This window comes from Sceloporus undulatus, chromosome 1 (assembly GCF_019175285.1).
Source record: "Sceloporus undulatus isolate JIND9_A2432 ecotype Alabama chromosome 1, SceUnd_v1.1, whole genome shotgun sequence".
NCBI classification, from domain to species: Eukaryota; Metazoa; Chordata; class Lepidosauria; order Squamata; family Phrynosomatidae; genus Sceloporus; species Sceloporus undulatus.
Window position 1 is genome coordinate 277,540,595 of NC_056522.1, and position 22,189 is coordinate 277,562,783.

The window sequence follows — 22,189 nt, forward strand, 5'->3', positions numbered from 1 at the left end:
GAAGGGGAAATCTGCATATGCTCGTGACCCATTGCAAACATGGCTCGGGGCAGTCATTTCTTTAAATGTCTCACAGCTTCCGCATAAGCTGGAAGCTGCATATAGTGTGCCCACGTATGGCACAGCCACACTGTAATAATAATAATACTTTTATACAACACTAAAAATATAATAAATGTGATGGTGCACATGTCTAAACCATACGAGAGCAGCAAAACAAAGCTCTCATTGCTTCCCTACCTTATGTCTCTGTATCCCAACCAGCTTTCTCACTAGCCTAACCCTCTTTTAGTATCAAAGTTGGACTGCCTAATAGTTTCTTGCAGAAAAGGTGGAGTTTTAAGAAAAGTGAGTTTTACTAACAAACAATAAAATACAATAATATCTAAAATCAAAATAAAATTTAAATTCCATTAGGTAATTTTAAAAAACAACAACTGGAACTGCATTTGGCATGGTTCACCTAACAGCCTCTAAAATTTTCCTACTTTCCCTATCTAACAAAAGGGTTTGTAGCCTCACAAAGGATGGAGAAATACTGGATCTCAAAGGAAGTGCCTTTTTGTGTTGCTAACAGAATTTAAATTTTATTTCCTGGACTTTTAAAATGCTTTGTCTCCCAGTACCAGGTGGCCAGAAGGAGGAGTGACCTGCCTGCAAGGATATCCCTCCATAAATTAAGAACATCAACAAGATCTTGACAAAATGCAGCCCTCTGACTAAGATCATAAAGGGGAAAAAAAATTCCCCTCCTGTATGATTTTTAACACCTTTGCCTGATGGAGCTTTGAAAGCTTACGGTGGGTATTTTGTGCATTTTGGTTGACCTAATAAGATATCATTGTTTTGTGGATTTTGGTTGTTACTGTACTTTGCTATATGGCCAGCATGGCTACCCCCGGATATGTTAACAAATAATAGTAATATAAAGATACTGCAAGATGGGCCACAGTATGAAAAACTGTGGGTTCCTTAAATGATATGGCCCTATCCCATGCTAAATGATGCATCTTTAGTTGCCAGTTTTTAGAACTTGCTGCTCAGTTTAAAGTCAGAGGTCCTTTCACACTACACATTTATAGGACTATAATTCTACTATAACTGTCATGGTCCCATGCTATGGAATCCTTGGATGTGTAGTTTATGGAGGGGTAGTTAGAATTCTCAGCCAGAGAATCCAAACCCCAGGATTCCACAGGGTACAATCATGACAATTAAAGTGGAATCATAGTGCTATAACTCTGTAGTGTAAAAGGGCCCAGGGATTGAAGAAACTGAGACAATGTGCATATAAATAAAACCTATTATTATTATTATTATTATTATTATTATTATTATTATTATTAAGACTCAGGAGATGGTATCAGGCTGCACAGCCTTATAGCCCTATTATGAGTTGCCTGCTCAGGCTTAACACTGAAACTTTGTTCTCTGTGATAGAACAAACTATCTACAAATTCAGTGAAAACTGCATAATCTCTTAAATTATTCTCACTCCTTGCTAAAGATGCTGAATTGAAGTTATTTAAGTCTTCCAGATGAGCATAAATTTCACTGAAATTTAACAGTAAGGAAATCTAAATGCTAAAAATGTCACCTTTTATTTTCTTGATGATGCTTTTAAAATAATTTTAGATCTTGCACATTACAGAAGCAGCAGCATTTAACAAACCTATAAAAAATTCCTGCTCCCTGGAAAGGAAAAAAAGTGAGACAGGGATGCAGCATGAAGTTCATTCATTTCATCTTATTAAATTAAACTTTAATCATCCAAATGCCGAACATATGTATGTGTATGTTCACACGTGTGCCTATCTCTTGCAGAGTTGCCTATAAAGGTTAATAATTAAACAGCTTAATACATCTGATCCCATATAGCGCATTTTGGCCAAATTCATGCTTTGGTTTTCCATTCTGAACCAGTATGTATCCTTGTTTCTGCAAAATGAGATGACTGCAATACCTTATTTTTCGTTATATTTTTTTAAAAAAAGATCACATCACTGATTTTTTTTCTCTCTCTCTCAACACTCAATTATGTACTAGGAACTAAATCCCATGAACACATTGGGTCATAATTTTGAGAGCTGTTTAAGATTTTATTGCAAACATCAACTCAGGAGAAAGATGTTAGTTTTAAAAAGCTTACAGGAACTATTTAAAAATCTAGGTATCCTAAAAATTTGAGTGAAGCATCCATACAATTCTTAAGGGTTTGATAAAATTTAACCTCATGTCTTGGATGAGAGATACTCTTAAAGGCGACATTGCTGGGCTGGCATCTGACTTCCTTCGTTCTGTATCTAGAAGTATTCCTACAATAAAGATATCAAATATTCTGTGTTAGTGCTTAATAATGTAATTGCTTTAATTTCTAACAACATTTTAACAACTTATTTAGTCACTAAACTGAGATTTAGGCTCTCCACAAACTCTCAGGTGAACCTACTTGGAGTCTTCATTTGTGAGTGGTGCCCCATCTTGTAGTTCCACCAGAGACAGACATTGATTTGTTGGAAAGAAGAAAAGGCCATTTGTGGCACCCAGACTACAGCATTATCTCTTTGGTGAGATGTCTATGGCTTCTATGTAGCTTGCTTAGGAACACAAGAAGCTACTTTATCCAAACTTAAAACCATATAGCCAGTATCATCAGCTCTGACCATCAACAGCTTTTCAATGTTTGACGCCAGTTCTTTCCTAGGCTCTGCCTGGAGATCCCTGGTATTACTTGGTGGTCTCCCTTCCAAATATTAACTAGACTGAACTCTGCTTAGCTTCTGAGATGAACAGGCCTTTTAATAAAATTAATACCTTTCAAAGCAGGGTTAGGCAACTTCTCAGGCTTGGGTGACTCCACTAGAAACCAGAAGAGGCCACACATTACCACTGTCCCACTGTCATCATTGTTTCAGTGGCCAAAAATCCCAGGAATTCTGTTCAGAAAAGTGATTTATGTGGAGCATTTACCTTGTGCCCCATTAGAATCACACTTCTGGTAAAAAAATCTATTTAGGCCCCTGCACAGTCAAACCTGCCATTTAATTTTCACACACACACACACACTCTCTCTCTCTCTCTTATCCTCCTTTTTGTGCGACATGCAGGAGATGATGGGAAAGGCTACAGAGAATGAAAGAAGAGATAGCAGGTTGAGCAAGGAAGGAGCAAAGAGAAGCTGGAGTTGGAAGAAAAGTCAGGGCAAAAAGATCACTTTGATGTGGAACAGGCACAGAGGTGAATGAATAAGCCCAAGGCAAGATCAGAAGGCCAGAACAAAAAGATGTGTGATTGAAGGTTGTTCAACCCTGGCTAGGAAAGAGATGGAGGGACAACCGGGGGGGGGGGGGGGATAAAGAACAGCCAGGAAAAACTGAGTACCAAACAGAGAACAGGGCAGGCGGATGAAACCTGTATGCCTGGCCTCTTAAAGCATTACTAGACTCCACTAGATATTTTTCACCACATCTGACTTGGTGCTATATTGTACCTGATACTATTATCCCTAACAGACCTTCTTTTATTTTTAATCATGGTTTTAAGAAATTACGAAATGGGATTTACGTAGACTCAGCTACCTCTTTGTACAAGAACAACAGAATGAAATCTGTGTATAAATTCTATGACCAAATATCTAACAATATTTGCTGGATATTTTGATTCTTATTTTGTAAGCATCCTTAACCTTAATCAAAGAAAGAGATGGGCCTCTGTAGTGAAAAACAGTTATTCCTAGTGGGCTCAAAAAGTGCCCTGACCTTTTTCTATCAACATATACAGAAACTATGTCTTCTGTTCCACCATGACCTAGTAACTAACACACTCTAGTGTGATAGAAAAAACAGGGCAGGGTTAGACAAATAAAGCCTAAACCACTTCTCAGTAATGTTCATTATTCTGTATGGGACAATGTAAACAAGTTGCAAATAAAAATACATAAAGGCATAAAGGGGACACAGATGCCTCTCCATTAACCCTGGGACTGGCTCACAAGGAGTAAGAAGCAGGTTTAACCTCTAATGCATTTGTGTCCCTTGTGTTACTTTTTCTGATATAAACAACCTTTATTCTTTATTTTTATTATTTTATTATATATTTTTATATAATGAGAGCCATTAGGGCTGAAGGGTGGGATATAAATACCTAAATAAATAAATATTCTAGTTTTACTTCAAGTGATGTTCAGGCTATATCTAAGTGTAAAATCCTCTAAATGACTGTAATGCTTGCCTTTAGATAAAGTGAAGTATTGACTTCAGAAAGAATAAGATAGTCAGGAAAAAAGTTATACACACTTTCAACAAGAAGCTTCCATCAACAATCAGCACAAAAATATACTTGCTCACCTATAACACACTCACTATAACACACATTCACTGCTTTGCATATATTATATTAGACATTATAATGAAAGGGCCTGTTGGGAGTAGTACATTCTAGAGAATGCTGTTGATAATGCATTTGGAAGTTCAGTGAACTCTAGCTATGCTTTGCTTGTTCAGTTTCCAACAAATGTTTTTTTAAAAAACCCTATAAATATAGCCTTTTACCTAAGCCCATACATATTATCTTCTAATACTGCAGTAAAGATACTTCAAAATTTTGCTGGTGAAAGAACTTGGCAAAACAGGCTAAAATGTTTATTTTAATCATTTGACAATCAGGATCTCTGTCAGAGTGGACTATTTTTCATTTAAGATATTGATAGTAAATGGAATAATTCTAACCATTAGTCAGTAATATCAGAGAGCCAGCATGGTGTGGTGGTTTGAGCACAAGAGTATGACTCTGGAGACCAGGGTTCGAATCCCTGCTCAGCCATGGAAATCCAATGGGTGACCTTGGGCAAGTCTCATCCTCAGAGGAGGTCAAAGTCAAATCTCCTCTGAATAGATTTTACCAAGAAAACCCTGTGATAGGTTCTCCTTGAGGCTGCCATATGTCAGAAGTGACTTGAAGGCACACAACAACAACCAAGTAATATTCCTCTAGAAGAGAGTTCTAGCTCTCAAAATGGATCAGCATTCTAGTTTTGTATTTCAGTAACTCTTTTATGTATTTTGTTTCACTGTTTGCCATTTTCATCTTCCAAATGGCAATGCTCCTAATAAACTTTACAAAAACTCACTATACCTGAGGTACTGAAGCTGCCAGATGTAGGCTTTCTCTGCCTATTTTCTTGGTAATGTAACAAATGTGACCACAAAGCAGATTTCCCCTAAGATGAAAAAGAAAGATTACCTGTCAGATGAAACATATTTATAATTTGCAGCTTTATATTTTTAGTTGCATTTTTACAAATCATATTAAAAATAATCATTAGATACAACCCAGTCAAGATAAAAGGACTTACTAATAAAATATTAAAAGAGAAGTAATTGTTTTGAATAAAATGCACATTCTTAAGAAACCTTTTAAAATATACTAGGAAATACAGCTAAATTCACATGCATATCTTCAAAGAACTTGCATTACTCCACAATACACATTTAATACAATGGGTACTCATCTGACTTTATATGTTCTGGAATTATGTGACCAGCTTTCTAAAGTGGCTTTGTTTAACCTGGAGGGTTCCAATTTGGATTCCTTAACTTTCCATCAGCAACAACCAACATGGCCAGTAATAAAACATCCTAGCAGTTGTAGGCCAAATATATAGAGGGCATCAGGTCAGGGAATACTGCTTTCAAGTTACTATATGAAGTGGAATCAGTTCTGAACAAATATTTCTCCTTTGATAGAGAGAAGTTTGATACAATTTCATCAGTGTGAGTACCACTAACTATACTAAAGTCCTTTTAGTCAGCCTCTGTGTTTGGACCTTTGGAAAACTAACCATCGGCAGTTAATGATTTTTAAAGTGTGTGGGGGGATTCATATGACAGCTGGACACCACAGCAAGAGCAGATGATGCAGCAACAAGAACACTAGCGGGCCTGTCCAGTTGTATAGGAAAGTATGTCCCAGCAATGTTTTTTCTTTTTTCTTTTGCTGCTTTGTTGCATCATCTCTTAAGGCTTTTTGCTGTGAGATGAAGTAAACACCTCCACCAAAAGGGTACCCCCATCCTTTTCACCAAGAGGTAAAATACCACTAGGAATAGCAACCATTCATAGGTTATTTTAGGACTGTGGCTGAATGAGTCCACTAGTTCTTTTCCTCTCTCAGTCAGATGAACTGTTACTGGTGCTTTTCAATGAAAGAGACATGAATTCCAAAGACTCAGAATGAGACAGAGAAGTGCTACCAACATGCTGTCTCCTTGTTTGTTCACATGGTATTGTGGGGGTATTGTCCATGATGACTAATTGATGTGTATCTGCATGTCATACTTGAAGGTATGGTCTAATAGCAGTCAGAAGCTCTAATGCACTGATATGATAATTGTGCTTATCTGGAAGCCACTTATTGTGAATACAGAGATCTCCACAATGTGCTCTCCCTTTCAAGGAGGGGACCTCTGTTATGTGGATAGCTGAAGATTGGTGGAAGGACATTCCTGACAATCACATGTGTCCACCAAATGCCTCAATTGGTTATTCAATCTTAGTTTCTTGCATAAACAGTCTGTTTCCCAGTCAAAACATAAAATGAACCCCATGTTGTAGTATATATCATCTAGTAAAGTGTCACTGCAATATTGACAGTCAATAAGGGCTAACAGCTGTTAGCTCATGTGAGCCATGAAAAAGAGAGGTCGTATAGAGACCTGATAAGTCATATCTATGAGCCATGAAGCTAGTAAAAACCAGTATCTTCAAGAATACCAGTAAAGTATTCAGAGGAACAGTGTTCTATCTCTAATGTGCATTGTTCTTAAATCAGAAAACACCATGAGAGTCCTATTGCTACCCCTTGCTCTGATGACTCTAGATAAATCCCCTGCTGATTTTGAGCCTGAACTTTGAAACCAAAGCCAGAGCAGCTGACTCTGAGAATGAATGATCACCATTCCAATGAGATGGGGTGGGTGGGTAGCAGAATGGTCAGCTATTTTGTCATTCTTCCCCTGGGGGAAAGTTCCTTTAGTGGTATTGAAAGAATGCCATTTTGCTGCTCTCTTTTTAAATCTTTATCCTCACACAAGTACAAAAAAAAACTGCAGTGTTGATAGTGGGGAGGCACATTCCCAAGAAAACTTGTCTTTGAGCAGAGGGGAGGAGGAGGGTATGGCATCATCTCTGAAGGTGTTGGAATTTACGTCAACTTCAGGAGGCTGGTATTGAGCTGGGTTTAAAGCTTCAATTCAAAGGGGGTGTTAGAGAAGGATTCCAATGTCATAGTATCATTTTTATTCATGTGATTAGAAATTTGCAGGATACACTCTCAAAAATGTAAGTAAAATTGTCAGTGTGAAGTCAAAGGCTTTCATGGCTGGCATCCATGGTTTTTTGTGGGTTTTTCGGGCTATGAGGCCATGTTCTAGAAGATTTTCTTCCTGACGTTTCGCCAGCATCTGTGGCTGACATCTTCAGAGATTGTCAGATTTTGTTGCAAAGACCCTGCTTCATAAAATTCCTGCAAACTATACAGTGGTGCCCCGGGTTACGAAAATAATTCGTTCCGCCGCCGCTTTCGTAACCCGAAAGGCTTCGTAAGCCGAAAAAGCCATAGGCGCTAATGGGGAAAAGCCGCGATTTGGTGTGAAATAGCGCCGAAAAGCACCAAAAATTTTTTCGTAACCCGAAAAAACATTCGTAACCCGGAACAGTTTTTTTAAATAGATTTTTTTCGTAACCCGGAAATTTCGTAAGGCGGCGCATTCGTATCCCGGGGTACCACTGTACTTGACTCTCTAAAGGAAAATCAGAATGCAGAATGGCCATTGGGAGGTATGATCATTTCCAACTACATTATGAGGAGAAATTCTGAAAGACCTAAGACGTCTAACATAAAATGTAGCCTTCTAATAATAATAATAAGCACTTCCATATTATTTATGAATGTAAAAATACTGTTAAAATTATATCAAATTAAAAAAGACTACAGTGGTACCCCGGGATACGAATGCGCCGCCTTACGAAATTTCCGGGTTACGAAAAAAATCCATTTAAAAAAACTGTTCCGGGTTACGAAGGTTTTTTCGGGTTACGAAAAAAATTTTGGTGCTTTTCGGCGCTATTTCACACGAAATCGCGGCTTTTCCCCATTAGCGCCTATGGGTTTTTCAGCTTGCGAAGTATTTCGGGTTACGAAAGCGGCGGCGGAACGAATTAATTTCGTAACCCGGGGTACCACTGTATACAAGAATGGTTTTCACACATATCCTCAGCGATGTTATTTGTGTCCTTCAGAAAGTCACTATTCAACTAGACAGTCTAATACAACCCATGCCAATACCAACAGGTGATCATGGGCTAGTCACGCTCTCTCAGCCTTAGAGGAAGGCAATGGCAACACCTCCTGAACAAATCTTGCCAATAAAACCCTATAATAGGTTTACATTAGGGTATCATTGGCCCCATACAGACAGGCCAAAATAAAGTTGCTTCGGGTCACTTTGGAGGTATGCTATTTAAATGATGCATGTGTCCTAAGAGTCTGGAAGCTACGCCAAAGCCACACTCCATTACTAAGGACTGGAGCATGGTTTTGGTGCAGCTTCTGGCCTCTTCAGAGGCATGCATCATTTAAACAGCATACCTCCAAAGTGACCCGAAGCAGCTTTATTTTGGCCTGTCTGTACAGGCAAGTCAGAAATGACATGAAGGTAGACAACACCAAGAAGAAGTTGCCAATGATCTCCAACAGGAGATTCAGTTGGTTTCTTCTCTTCTGGCAGGGAAAATACTCATAGAATCATAGAGTTGGAAGAGACCACAAGGGCCATCCAGCCCAACCCACTGCCAAGCAGGAAATCCAAATCAAAGCATCCCTGACAGATAGCCATCCAGCCTCTGCTTAAAGACCTCCAAGGAAAGAGACTCCAACACACTCTGAGGGAGTGTGTTCCACTGTCAGACAGCCCTTACTGTCAGGAAGTTCCTCCTAATGTTGAGCTGAAATCTCTTTTTCTGGAGCTTGCATCCATTGTTCCGGGTCCTGTTCTCTGGAGCAGCAGAAAACAAGCTTGCTCCCTCCTCAATATGACATCTCTTCAAATATTTAAACAGGGCTATCATATCACCTCTTACCCTTCTTTTCTCCAGGCTAAACATCCCCAGCTCCCTGAGTTGTTCCTCATAGGACATGGTTTCCAAACCCTTCACCATTTTAGTCGCCCTCCTTTAGACATGCTCAGGTTTCTCAATGTCCCTTTTAAATTGTGGTGCCCAGAACTGGACACAATATTCCAGGTGGGGCCTCATCAAAGCAGAATACAGTGGCACTATTACTTCTCTTGATCTAGACACTATACTTTTATTGATGCAGCCTAAAATTGCATTGGCCTTTTTTATTATTATTATTATTATTATTATTATTATTATTATTATTATTATTATTATTATTGCCATAATTACTTAAACACAGCAAAATTAAAAATAGATAATCCAACAGGCATGAAGTTAGTCTGCTTTTAAATAGAGAGAGGGAAGGGGAGTGCAATCATGCAAACGAAGAGATGTGTGATAACAAATGTTTTTAAAGCAGTATGGCCCGTTACAGACCGCCCAAAAGGGGCGGTCTCAGGCCGCTGCCGGTTGCAGCATGGAGGAGCCACAGCAGCCAAACCGCGCGACTCCTCCGCGCTGCAAAAAAGGAGCGCGAAAATCGCGCTCCTTCCAGCAACTCAGAAGAGATGTCGCAAGTGCCAAAGCGCGTACTCGCGACGTCTCTTCTGGGTTGGGACGTGCGGACGCAGAGCGTCCGCTACGTCAAGATGGCGGCACCCATCTGTATAGGGCGCTGCTATCTTGATGTATCAGTTACACATGAGGGGCAAGGCGCGTCTGGAAGCGCCGCCCCTCGCATGTAATCGCGGTGCAAGGACAGCGCCTCTTAGGCCCGTCTGTAACGCACCTAGGTTAATTTCCTTTCATAATGTGATTGCAATGAGACACAAAGCTGGTGTGACAATGTCCTTGCAGAATCTGCTTGGTTCTTTACTAGAACTCTGAGGCCCACACATGATGACAGGTGCACAATATTAAACTGGTGATGTGGAATCACTAGCACTATACTGGCATATGGAGTTTGTTATCAAGTAATATTTTAAATGGTTTTACTTCTGTAGCTAGTTTAACACTGTTCTAATCTTAGTTTTTAACTGTGTATTTTTATTATAATTTGTTGTCTTTTGTAAGCCACCTGGGAATCCTGTCTGGGAAAAAGGCAGGGCATAAATGAAGTGATGGACAGATCTACTAAGCCCTGTGAATCTCACATTTGGGTATGTAAACAAACACAACAGGTTAGGGATTCTAACCGTCACAATTAGAAGGGAGGAAATGTGCTTTTTACTTGTCAAGAAGCACAATCAAACTCACTCACCAGTTCTTAAGGATGCTATTTCAGTATTAAATGGAATAGAAACAATTCAGGGAGTTGCTTTGCCAGCAGAGCTAATGAAGTAACTTTTGCTTCTTTCCTCTGCAGCATTAAAAGGGATAGTAGCCATATTGTCTGATTTAGCTCAGACTCCCCATAGAAAAATTAGTTGTACTATTAGGCTGCAATAAAAGCAAATTCTTTCAATAACAAACTATTGGGCCAAAGATGGTGGTGAAACAGGCGCAGTTCTCTACTATCCGTAGACTGAGGGATTGAAGGTTTCTTGCCACTTATCAGCTGGTCTGTATCTGTTTGGATGTCCCTCCCATCAATGGTCTCTTGGGCTCCCAACTCATGATCAATAAAATAATCTAAGCAGAGAGAGTTAGCATCTACAATTCATTTAAGCACTTTTAAGGACTGAAATTTCAGGCTATTTATATGAGAAGCCTTTGTTTTCCTTTTATGCTATTTTATTAATGTAATAGATATGCAAATACACTCAGCCCTTTGCGTCCATGAATTCTGCATCCACAGATTCATCCACCCACAACTTGCATATATATATACTGTGTATATATATATATATATATCCCAAAAGTGAGCCTTGATTTTGCCATTATATATAAGGGTCACTATTTTACTATGCCACTGCATATAATGGGACTTGAGAACCTATGGATATTGGTATCCACAGGGGAGAGGGTGTGTTCCTGGAACCAAATTTCAGCAGATATCAAGGGCCTACTGTTTACACTCTTTCTAGAGATGAACATGGACTTCTCAGTGGTCTATAACTTACCCTAAATTTTACATTACACATCTAATGTAGTTACACATCTTACAATATATTACTATCTTATAAAGTGCTATCAGTCACATAGAAATGATGCTACTTGAAACAGCCAGCATCTGCACCTTTGCATAAACAATCCTCTGCTTGCCATAGCAATCAAGGCACTTCCACACCTTCCCACCCTTTCCTTCCACCTCCTCACTGTAGTTTCTGTTTTACGCCCTTGTTGTCCATCCTCCCTCAGTCCCCGGCAGCAATCTTGTTGATCTCTCCAAACACTCCCAACCCTCCTTCCATCGCTTCTCATTTGAATTCCTACTTTAAATCCACTTTTTTTTCAATCCCCTTCAGCAGATTTCTGCTTTCAATCCTCTTTGCTCAACCTTTTTCAACAGAATTTTTGTTGGTCCCTCCAGTCCCACTCCTCTTTCCTAAAAATATAATAGGTAATTTTTGAAAAATTAAAAAGTATGGCCACTGAGGAATCCCACATGCCTGAATGGACCCCCAGCCTCACCCAGTTGCCCAGCCCTGTCCTAGACACACACAAAAAAAGTGTAAACTGGTAAAATAAAAAAAGGAATGGAAAAGGCAACGCTATATTTAGATTCTTTGTTAATATAAAGCCTCTACCACTGAAACCTTTTCTGCATTACCTCACTTACAAGTACAGCTAGGAGTCTGTTTCAGTTAAAACTGCTTCTATGTTGACGAGCAGGCTATCATACTGGCTAAAGGATCAAAAATGAATTTAAAATTTTAGACAGACAAAGGTCTTGTGCACAACATATTAATATACAATGAAGTCTGTCCCTGTCTCTATCATGCAAAAGGTGACTTGAAGGACTGCCTTGGAGGGTGATGAACTCCCCTTCACTCAGAGATGCTTTAGTTATGGAGTACTGCATTTGTAGGGATTCATCATCGTCTTTGTGATTCTTGATAATTTCAAGACTCAGATCTCTTGAGCATCTCAGGACTCAAATCTAAGTCATCAATATCCCAAAGTCCTAAAGTACTGAGAAACTAGATCTATAGCAAATAAAAATGACAAGAATGTTTTATGAATGCTATTTATTCAAAGAATAACTGAGCAGGCCTTTCTTCCTTTTTTCTCCCTAGCACAGCAAATTAAAATGGCTGCATAAAGCTCCTCTGCCTCTTCCTGCTGTTCCAGGAGATAAGCTTCCCCTCCCAGCTAAATGAGATCATTAAAATGCATACATGTTTCCAAGGATCACTGAGAAGATCATCATCTACCTGCAGTGCTTTGGAATCTTCAGAAGGGCCACCACAACAGCTATCACAGTGCATGAAAACATAATGAGGGAGGACAAATTATTTCTCCCATTCCCTACCATCCCATTATGTATTGTTTAATCATTGTTAACTATGAACACTTATTCTATGAACACTCTTCTAACCTTTTTCCCAGGTAAGTGTGCATAGATTATATGGCATGCAGCCTTTGAAGTTCCTGAGAGGGTCCAACTACAATAGGGGTGTGTGTGTCTATATGTGTGTTTTATCATTTAATACACTTCTAATTAATAATAATTCCTGAAGGGGCTTGACTGTCCAAGAAGGAGTCTTGGTAGCCCAATTTCGCCTAATAATTTCAAAGGTGAGTCAGAAACAGCTGGCCTCCCTTTCACCCCATTTCACATATGTGTATATATGATCGTCTAAATACAGCCTCAGTCTGTGGGGCTGTTTTTACAGCTTGTTCTGTGGTTAACAACATCAACTGTGAAAGGTAGAGGTGGAGTAAGCATCTATGCTCTTCAAATGTTTTGAACTGCAACAGCTGCAATAGCTGAACATTACCCATGCTGGTTAAGATTTATAGGAACTGTAGCCCAAAATATCTGGAGTGAATCAGGTTACCAGGCCCTGGTTTAGAAAGGAAATCATCCTGCCTCAAAGTAGAGGGCTGAATTAGGAGACACTTTAAATTCAATGGCCCTATAACTACTACTACTGCTACTACCAGAAACTGCACACAGACAGACGATACAAGAGAGATTTTTAAAAGGTTATAGATATCATTAAACAAATATATCTCATCATAACATCTGCATATTGAATAGCATGTATGCTGGCTCCAGTGCTGGAACAGATCATGAAAAGAACACAAAACTCTATGTGAGTTGACCTCAAATGAAAAATCACATTATGTGGAATTATGCATAAACAGTTGACGTGGTAAGTATTCATATATTTAAACTGCAGGCTGATATATGGACAAAACCAAGGGAGAAGAATAATGATGTGCAAATAAATAGATAATGGCAAACTAAAATTCCTCTCAGAACTGACAGAACTATTATACTATACATGATGACAATGAATGACAAGTTGATAAATATGAAGCTGAAATCACAAATACAAGAATAATTTCAGCTAAGGGGTCTAAGAAAGTCTAGCGGCAGGGAAAGTGGGGGAAAGCTGTATGTGATATAGTGGATGTTGCTAGAAAGTGGTCTTCACAAAGCTTTATGAAGAGACATGGTCTCCTACTGAAGATTATTAAAAAGAAAGTAGAGCACTAGGCTTCTGTGATTGAACCTAAAGGTGATTTCATAAGGAGGAAAGGTAGTACTTTTTTACATCTTTATTTTTAAAAAAAGACATCACTTCCTCCTCCTGATTCCTAAATACTCTACCACAACAGACCGTGCAGCACTGTTTGCCAACATCTTCAATCAATCCAAAGAATTAACCTTATGTAGGGTTGGCCGCTTGCTGGTCTGAAAGGCCCAAATCTGTGTTGTAGCAGAGTATATGGATGCTCTATCTTCTAAGATGAAAGTAGTACAGCTTCTATCCTATGTAGCATATAAGAGGGAAGGTAAGAGTCAAAATTCACACACAGAAACATGATACAATCTAAAAGTGGTTTCAGGTAAAAAGCAGCTCTACATAACTGATCAACAAAAATCACAAAGTTGTTTCACAAGATACTAATATTACAATAAAGATTTTCAATACCACAATTCATTTTTCTTATTCCTTGCATTAATATATATATAGCGGGCAGCTCATGAAGGAAATCTCAATTCCATTTTTCTTTCTAAAGGATATGATAGCACTGCATTTATTAAAACAAGCCTCTAAATCTGTTGTCTTATTACAGTTCACAATGAATATATAATTGTAAGAAAAAGGAATAGAGGATATACTGGGTTGTATCCAAATATACTGTGGTAGAATTCTGGTCCTGGAAAAGGTGTTCTTGGTTCTTATGAACAGATAGGGAGAAAAGACTTTTGGCTACTTCTTCCTTCATTTCCCTCATGACCCACTAGAACAGAGTGGAAGGTGGTATATGAAATGTATTACTGAAGGGAAATCTGCAAAAATCACTTCCTTCTACATTTGAGAATCTCCATTGAATCCAACTCTTACTATGACATTAAATAATTTTATATAAAATAAACTTTCATTAACATTTAGCACCCTAATTCCTATTTTAAAAATGTAAGCACATTTTACAGTTTACAGTAACAATACAAAAAATGATGCATTTCAAAAAATCAATAAATATTTTTTAAAATTATAAGGCAGCCATTTTATTTCTTACCTGTTTCACCTGCAGACCGTGGCTCCATATCCTTTCCAAGAGATCACAAAGGCTTGCTATCAATGTGTTTTCTTCTACACCTGTAATATTCACTTCACCATGACCAAGTTCTACTGCTTCACGGCCCATTTTTTCCACTAACATCCTCTTAGTCTTTCAAGACAGAAAGATGACAAAGCAGCCATTACTTTTTGACAAGTGAAACCACAAAGATACTGGAACGTCTTTGTATTACCTCAGGTGAGGAATTGTTCAATAGAATCATTATATTTAGTTTGCGCAACTGACTAGTTATATGAAATACATCATTTTAATAAACTATCTTTTTTCATTATGACACACTGTCAACTTTGCTCAGCTATCTCTCTTACAGTTTTCTGCCAAAAGCTGGAATGGAAAACTTGTTCAGCAGAATAGAAACTGTGTTTGCAGCCAATCATACACCTGCAATTTGCAGTTGTTGTTTTTGTCATGTGCCTTCAAGTCGTTTCTGACCTATGGTGACCCTAAGGTGAACCTATCATGAGGTTTTCTTGGTAAGTTTCTTCAGATTGCCCAAACCACTACACCATGCTGGCCCCAGACCTCAATCCAATTAATAATCTCTGGCAAGACTTGGAAGTTCCTATACAGCAACAGGCCCCATTCAATGTATTTTAATGGACTCACAAAACCCCTGTACAGGGAAATATTTCTCATTATTTTTACTGGCAAAAGCAATTCTAATGCACAATCCTCTATACTTGGGACATTGGCGCCTCCATTTCAATAGAAGAAATAAGCAAGCCACGAGAGAATTAAGAAAAAGCATCTCTCTTTCTCAGAAGAGCCTGAGAAAAAGGGGGAAAGAATGGCAAGATACCTTATTTCGGCATTCCTTCAGCAACCCTTCAACAAATTTCCAGTTCGTCTGAGCAATTACTGAAGGTGAGAGATTTGACAATTTGGGTTGCCGGATAGTGCTACCCAGATTCCGAGCTTCTTGAATATACTTCTATAGAAAGTCAAGGAAACACAAATGTATATAAAGACACAACTTTCAACATGTACACACCAATGGTACATTTTCCTAAAGAAAAATTCCAGCTTATAAAATAAAGGTATATTACACATTTGAAATACTCTTGCTTTTACAGGAATTCAATCTAAGCTTTAACATTATTATACAACAAAAAATTTATTGCGCGAAATATTAAAATACTCTTCCTGTAATACAGTCATTGCCCTAATTGCATAATCCAATATAGCAGACATACAGTCCACCCTCGCTTTACACGGTGGATCCATTCCAGATGCTCCAGGCTCTTAGAATGTACACCATAGGCAGGTTTACTCTTTTATATTTATTGTTTTTATGTATAGTGCTGTGCATCTACAGCGCTATATAAATAATAATAATAATAATAATAATAATAATAATAGACCCTCCCCCGCATAAAGCAAAAAGCACATATGCTCAAGCCTCATTGGATAAAATGGGGCTTGGGTTCACCGCGGGCGTGCACGCCATTGTTTTTATTGCCGGGCAGATTCAGCGTAAGCTGAAAGCCACCTATAATGAGCCCACATATGGTGCGGGCTCACTGTAGTACAATAATAATAATAATAATAATAATAATAATAATAATAATTTGTTTTATTTATATACCGCTATTCCAAAGATCATAGCGGTGAACAGCAAGTAAGCTAATTAGCAAGTAAGCTAATTTGCCCCCAACAGTCTGGGTACTCATTTTAGCGACCTCGGAAGGATGCAAGCCTGAGTCGAGCTTGGGCCCTTTTGCTGGTCTTGAACTCGCAACCTTGTGGTTTTGAGTGAATGGCTACAGTACAGGCATTTAACCACTGCGCCACCAGAGTATATACTGAATTTATGGTAAATAAGATACTTTTGGAGTGAATATAAAGCACTCTCAAACACTAGCAGATTCAAAAACAGAAACTAAACATTTACATCTATTCATAAACAGGAAGAGGATATGTGTTTCTCTGTGTGTGACCTTCCATCTGTCTGAGCATAACTCTAAGACCATGAAATCTAAAGTCCTGAAACTCAGCATACTAAGTGGTACTGTGAGATGGCAGCAGGAAGGGAGGGGTGTGCACTGCTCTCCAGGGCTAGCTCACAGGTTTCTGGGGGAGTGAATCCCTCCCAGCCTTGTTTTTTCCCATCTCCAGAGCCAACAGACATACCATGAGGCTTGAGGGGAGCAGAGGAAAAAAGCCTCTCCCTTGCAGGGACAGAAAGTTTGTTGGAAAACTGGAGAGCTGATCAGACTGCACTGGAGGAGAATGAAGTCAGGATTGATAAAAGCCAGGACAGAAGGACCTATCCAGCAGATAAGAGAGAAGAGGTGTGGTCATCAGGGGGCAGAGAGGAGAGGATAAAAGGAGGCTACAGCTGTGTGGGAGGGGAAGAAGATGCTGAAGAAGGCAAGGAGGAAAGACTGCTGATGACAGGAGCAGGAGAGAGAAAGCAAATAACTGGGAAAGAAAGTGAAGTGAAGGTGAATTCTTCTCAGGGAAAGGTGATTGGGTTGAGGGAGCTGAGACCCTGGGAAGGGGGCATGTCAGGAGGTGGCTGGGATTGAGGGAGAGATTAACTTCTCAGCCTCACAGAACCTGGACAGCCGTTAACTGGGGCTCTGCTGAGATTGGGATTGTACCCAATTTAGAGAAAGATAACCCTGGGGGTAAGAGCTTTCCCTCATTCTACCCAGGGACTCCAGAGAGGGTTTCTAAGAGAAGAGATTTCTGTCATAAAGAAAAAACATGAATGGAAAACTATGGAAAAACCCTTAAGACACTATTGGAAATAAGGAACCTAGGGAGGAGATGCCTGAAAAGAGAGGCAGGAAGCCTCCTCTAATAAATCTGTGGGTGGAGGGAAACAGGAGTAATTGTCTTAAACCTTGTATTTTTCTTTTGAGATTTTTTGAAGTGATCTTTTTGTTAATAAAACTTCCTTTAGCGTCCCTTGAATAGTCCTTGTCTCTTCACTCCAACCAGATGGATACTCAAGGGCAGATAGGCCTGACCCCACCCTCAAGGGGTGGGGGGGGCCCAACAGGTATGCACCTAGAATTTAAATGCATTAATTAATTTTAATGTGTCTATTTGTTTGTATCATTTCCACTTACTATATGACAGATCTCCCCAACTGGGGCAAAAAACTGCAGTCAAAATGTTTTGAAGGGGAGAGACTGGTCCAGGAAATAAAATTATGGGGCTCCCTCTCCCCCTGCTGTGCAGTATGTTATAGGTACACTGCATTTCAGGGGGCTGTACAAGTGTAAAATGCAGGAGGCAAGTCTAAGAAGCCCAGTGGTCAAGGCTTTATTCAGATGGGATGAGCACAGCCTGCCCAATTCTGACAGCTATGTAATTTTGCTTGAAGACTTTGTTGTATTGAACCATAGGTTATTTCAACCTGTGCAAAATAGGATGTTTTTAGCAGTGTTCAGTATAATCAAACATATACAGACACACACACACACAATGTATATATTCGCCTATGTGCATATACAAACACAACATACCAGATAAAGCTCTGAAACAGATTTAACAGAGTGCCTGAAATGCCAATCATGCTGGTCCAAGACTAAACATAATTGTAACTGAAGTTCTGTCAAAGGGAAATCCACTTGCTGGCAAGGCAGGAGAGATAGCAAAGCAAAACAAAAACAAACCAGAAATCAAACAGCTCACATTAGTTGAAATCATAGTAGGCAAGCATGAAATCATAAAAGTACTCATGCAAGAATAGGTCAGATGCCATTAAGACAATTTTTGACTTTCAAATGAAGGAAAGAATGGAGAAACAACAAAAATTATAATTCACAGAAATTTAAACAGAGAAAGGAATAAAATTCATGCAGCAACATACAAGATGTTTTAAGGAACATAAAGCTAGGAATAAAATTGTATGTGTATTTTTACTAGTACTTAAGACTCTTTGGAATTTGTCAAAATCACTAGGATTATTTTCTCAATAGGTAATGATCGTCTGATGGATGCTAACAGCAAAAAATGAATCATTGACATCTAATTTACAGAATAGGTTTGCACATCTGTATTCTGACATTTCCCCAAAAATATTCTACTTTAGGGGAAGCACCCCTCAAAAATTAGAAGCTTCCCATGTCTAGCCACCGTGTAACACACACATTCTACAGAAAGGTTAGGGATAGAAATGTAAGAAAACGTGTGCAATGTATAATGTCACTATGATTTTCAGTTGATTGTTTATTGTATTGTTTATATTGTTTTTAAACAATAAAATTGAAAAAAAATTCCACAAAACAAGATCCAAAAGTGAAGTATATCCTTAGGATCAAGCAGACCGGCAGTTTGGAGGGGCCTCCGGCCACTCCCATGCCTATCGCTCACAGTTCAGCGCAGGACCATGGCAACCATTAAACAGAGAGTCTGCGAACATCTAGAAGGCAATTCCATAATCACCAAAAGTCAACATGGATTTCAGAGAAACAAGTCATGCCAGACTAATCTGATCTCTTTTTTTTGATAAAATTACCAGATTGAGATATGAAGGGAATGCCATAGATATAGTATATCTTGATTTCAATAAGGCCTTTGACAAGGTTTCCCAGGTCATTCTTGCAAACAAGCTGGTAAAATGTGGTCTAGACAAAGTAACTGTTACATGGATTTGTAAGCCGCCCTGATTGCATTTTGTAGAGAGGCGGGATATAAATAAATTTTATTATTAGTAGTAGTAGTAGTAATTGGTTGACTTGCCGAACCCAAAGGGTGCTCAACAATGGCACTGTTTCATTCTGGAGAGAAGTGACCAGTGGGGTCCCACAGGACTCTGTCCTGGGGCCAGTGCTATTCAACATCTTTATCAATGACTTGGATGACAGAATTGGGGGCATACTTATCAAATTTGCAGATGAAACCAAATTAGCCAATACCCCAGAGGACAGGATCAAAATTCAAAATGACCTGAATAGACTAGAAAGCTGGGCCAAAGCTAACAAAATGAAATTCAGTATGGAGAAATGTAAGGTACTGCACTTAGGGCAGGAAAATGAAATGCAGACATAGGATGGGGGACACCTGGCTTAAGGAGACAACATGTGAAAGGGGTCTAGGAGTCCAAGTAGACCACAAGATGAACATGAGTCAACAGTGCAATGCGTCAGCTAATAAGGCCAATGCGATTTTAGGCTGCATCAATAGAAGTATAGTGTTTAGATCAAGGGAAGTAATAGTGCTACTGTATTCTGCTTTGGTCAGGCCCCATCTGGAATATTGTGACCAGCTCTGGGCACTACAATTCAAAAAGGATGTTGAGAAATTGGAGCGTGTCCAAAGGAGGGCGACTAAAATGGGGAAGGGTCTTGAAACCATGCCCTATGAGGAATGCCGTAGGGAGCTAGGGATGTTTAGTCTGGAGAAGAAAAGGTTAAGAGGTGATATGATAGCTCTGTTTAAATACTTGAAGGGATGTCATATTGAAGAGGGAGCAAGCTTGTTTTCTGCTGCTCCAACTGCAGTAAAAGAGATTCCACCTCAACATTACAAAGAACTTCCTGACATAGTTTTTTGTGGGTTTTTTTTGGCTATGTGGCCATGTTCTAGCTGAGTTTCTTTCTGACGTTTCTCTGAAGATGCCAGCCACAGATGCTGGCAAAACATCAGAAAGAAACTCTGCTAGAACATGGCCACATAGCCCGAAAAACCCACAAAAAACTATGGATGCCGGCCATGAAAGCCTTCGACTTTACAGCTTCCTGACAGTAAGGGCTGTTCGACAGTGGAACACACTCCCTCGTAGAGTGGTGGAGTCTCCCTCCTTGGAGATCTTTAAACAGAGGCTGGATGGCAATCTGTCGGGGATGCTTTGACTGAGAGTTCCTGCATGGCAGTGGGTTGGACTGGATGGCCCTTGTGATCTCTTCCAACTCTATGATTCTATGAACCAGGCACTGTGGTCCTGAGGTCAGCCACCGCTGCAGTCTGCAACGGAACGCTGGCAAGGAGCACTTTTTCTGCACACCTTTTGCAGCAGGTTTGAGTTGCCTAAGGTAACTGTGGCACATCTTAGGTCCCCCAGATTGGCCTGAAGGTGGTGCTTTTGGCCTGTCTGTTTCGGGGCCTAGAGAAGGTCCTCTGCAATTGGCACAGCTCTTCATTTCAAAAAGAACTGGGACATTTTTAACGTTTTTGTTTTGTTTGAAGACATTATAACATACGGATCTAAATCCAATTGTTAGTCACAATTAGAGTGGACCTACTGAATCAATAGAATATAAATGCTTGTAGGCTTATCAAGTCCACCTTGATTTGGTGTGTTTACTGTATTTTGGAGTAACAGTTGAATTTAGGCCACAGAAATTGAAATTCAGTATTATTACAGAACAGTTTTCACCTCTCTCTGATCATTGTCAAGTCGAAGATGCTCTGTGTGCTGTTTCTGTCTATCTTTCCGCCTCCATTGTGCAGGTGCATTTCGTTTGGCCCATCTAGAAAATCAAATATTCTTAAATATACTTGCTCAGAAACTGACATAAAAGCATACATATTTATCCTGGACTATAATCAAAGGAGGCAGTACTAATATGGAACATCAAAAATGATGCAACATGCAAATTAAAGAAAAGCATATACTAGGTCATAATCTGTTCAGCATGATTTTTGCAAGAATACTGTAAAACTACAGGGATAGATGTTCCTTTGTTGCAGACAGTGAGAGAATAATTACAAGGAAAAAGTAATGTTCACATTTCTCATTTAAAAATCATATATCATTTTCAGCTTTAAAAACTAGCTCTGGTACTGGTAACAGATTGTCTGTAAGGTTGCATGTAGATGGTAGGACTGCTGCTATATGATATTAAAAGCAAGTGAGAATTAATACTATCTAAATTGTCCTCTTCAGACATAGCAATGATCTCTCATAGCTGCAATTGCCAACAAAACTTAAAAACCTAAATGATTCCCAGATTACCCAGTTCCATATATCTGGTAATCTTCTAAACACATCATACTCACTTATTGCTTGTTGGCCCAGTGGAAAGTACATCAGACTGAAGCTTGGGGAAAAATCCAGGCTCATATTTTCCTTGTCCAATCTTCATATCTAGCAAATGAGGGTGGATTGCAGTATGATCTATTTTTGCCAGCCTTAACTCAATAGCTTTCTCTGAAGAAAAATAAAACTATTATATACACATACATTTTAACACATATGTTTTTTTCAGATAGTGTGGTCTCACATTAAGTTTAAAACCCAACAGAAAGAATGGAAAATCTGAGCATATATCCTGCTCAGTATATATTAATGTACTGATGGCCATTAGTCCATTTAACATACTGATGTCCTTTAGTCCAGCACCACTCTCCACAATAAT

General features: G+C 39.1%; 1 protein-coding gene across 11 annotated transcripts in view; it reads right to left on the reverse strand.

Annotated features, from left to right (window-relative positions):
• DENND5A (DENN domain containing 5A) overlaps window positions 1-22,189 on the reverse strand; it is an 82,381-nt gene that overhangs the window by 16,437 nt on the left and 43,755 nt on the right. For 3 of the 11 annotated variants that reach the window (XM_042454643.1, XM_042454632.1, XM_042454693.1), the window contains 8 exons: window positions 21,831-21,981; window positions 21,208-21,301; window positions 18,353-18,460; window positions 15,676-15,807; window positions 14,814-14,966; window positions 13,954-14,058; window positions 5,134-5,218; window positions 2,231-2,315 (listed from right to left, as the gene is read on the reverse strand). In XM_042454643.1, coding sequence (XP_042310577.1) covers window positions 2,231-2,315; window positions 5,134-5,218; window positions 13,954-14,058; window positions 14,814-14,966; window positions 15,676-15,807; window positions 18,353-18,460; window positions 21,208-21,301; window positions 21,831-21,981 — 913 coding nt within the window. Of the gene's footprint in view, window positions 1-1,597; window positions 1,693-2,230; window positions 2,316-5,133; window positions 5,219-13,953; window positions 14,059-14,813; window positions 14,967-15,675; window positions 15,808-18,352; window positions 18,461-21,207; window positions 21,302-21,830; window positions 21,982-22,189 lie in introns of those variants that run through there. The other 8 variants (XM_042454678.1, XM_042454687.1, XM_042454713.1 and 5 more) reach the window with 5 other exon arrangements.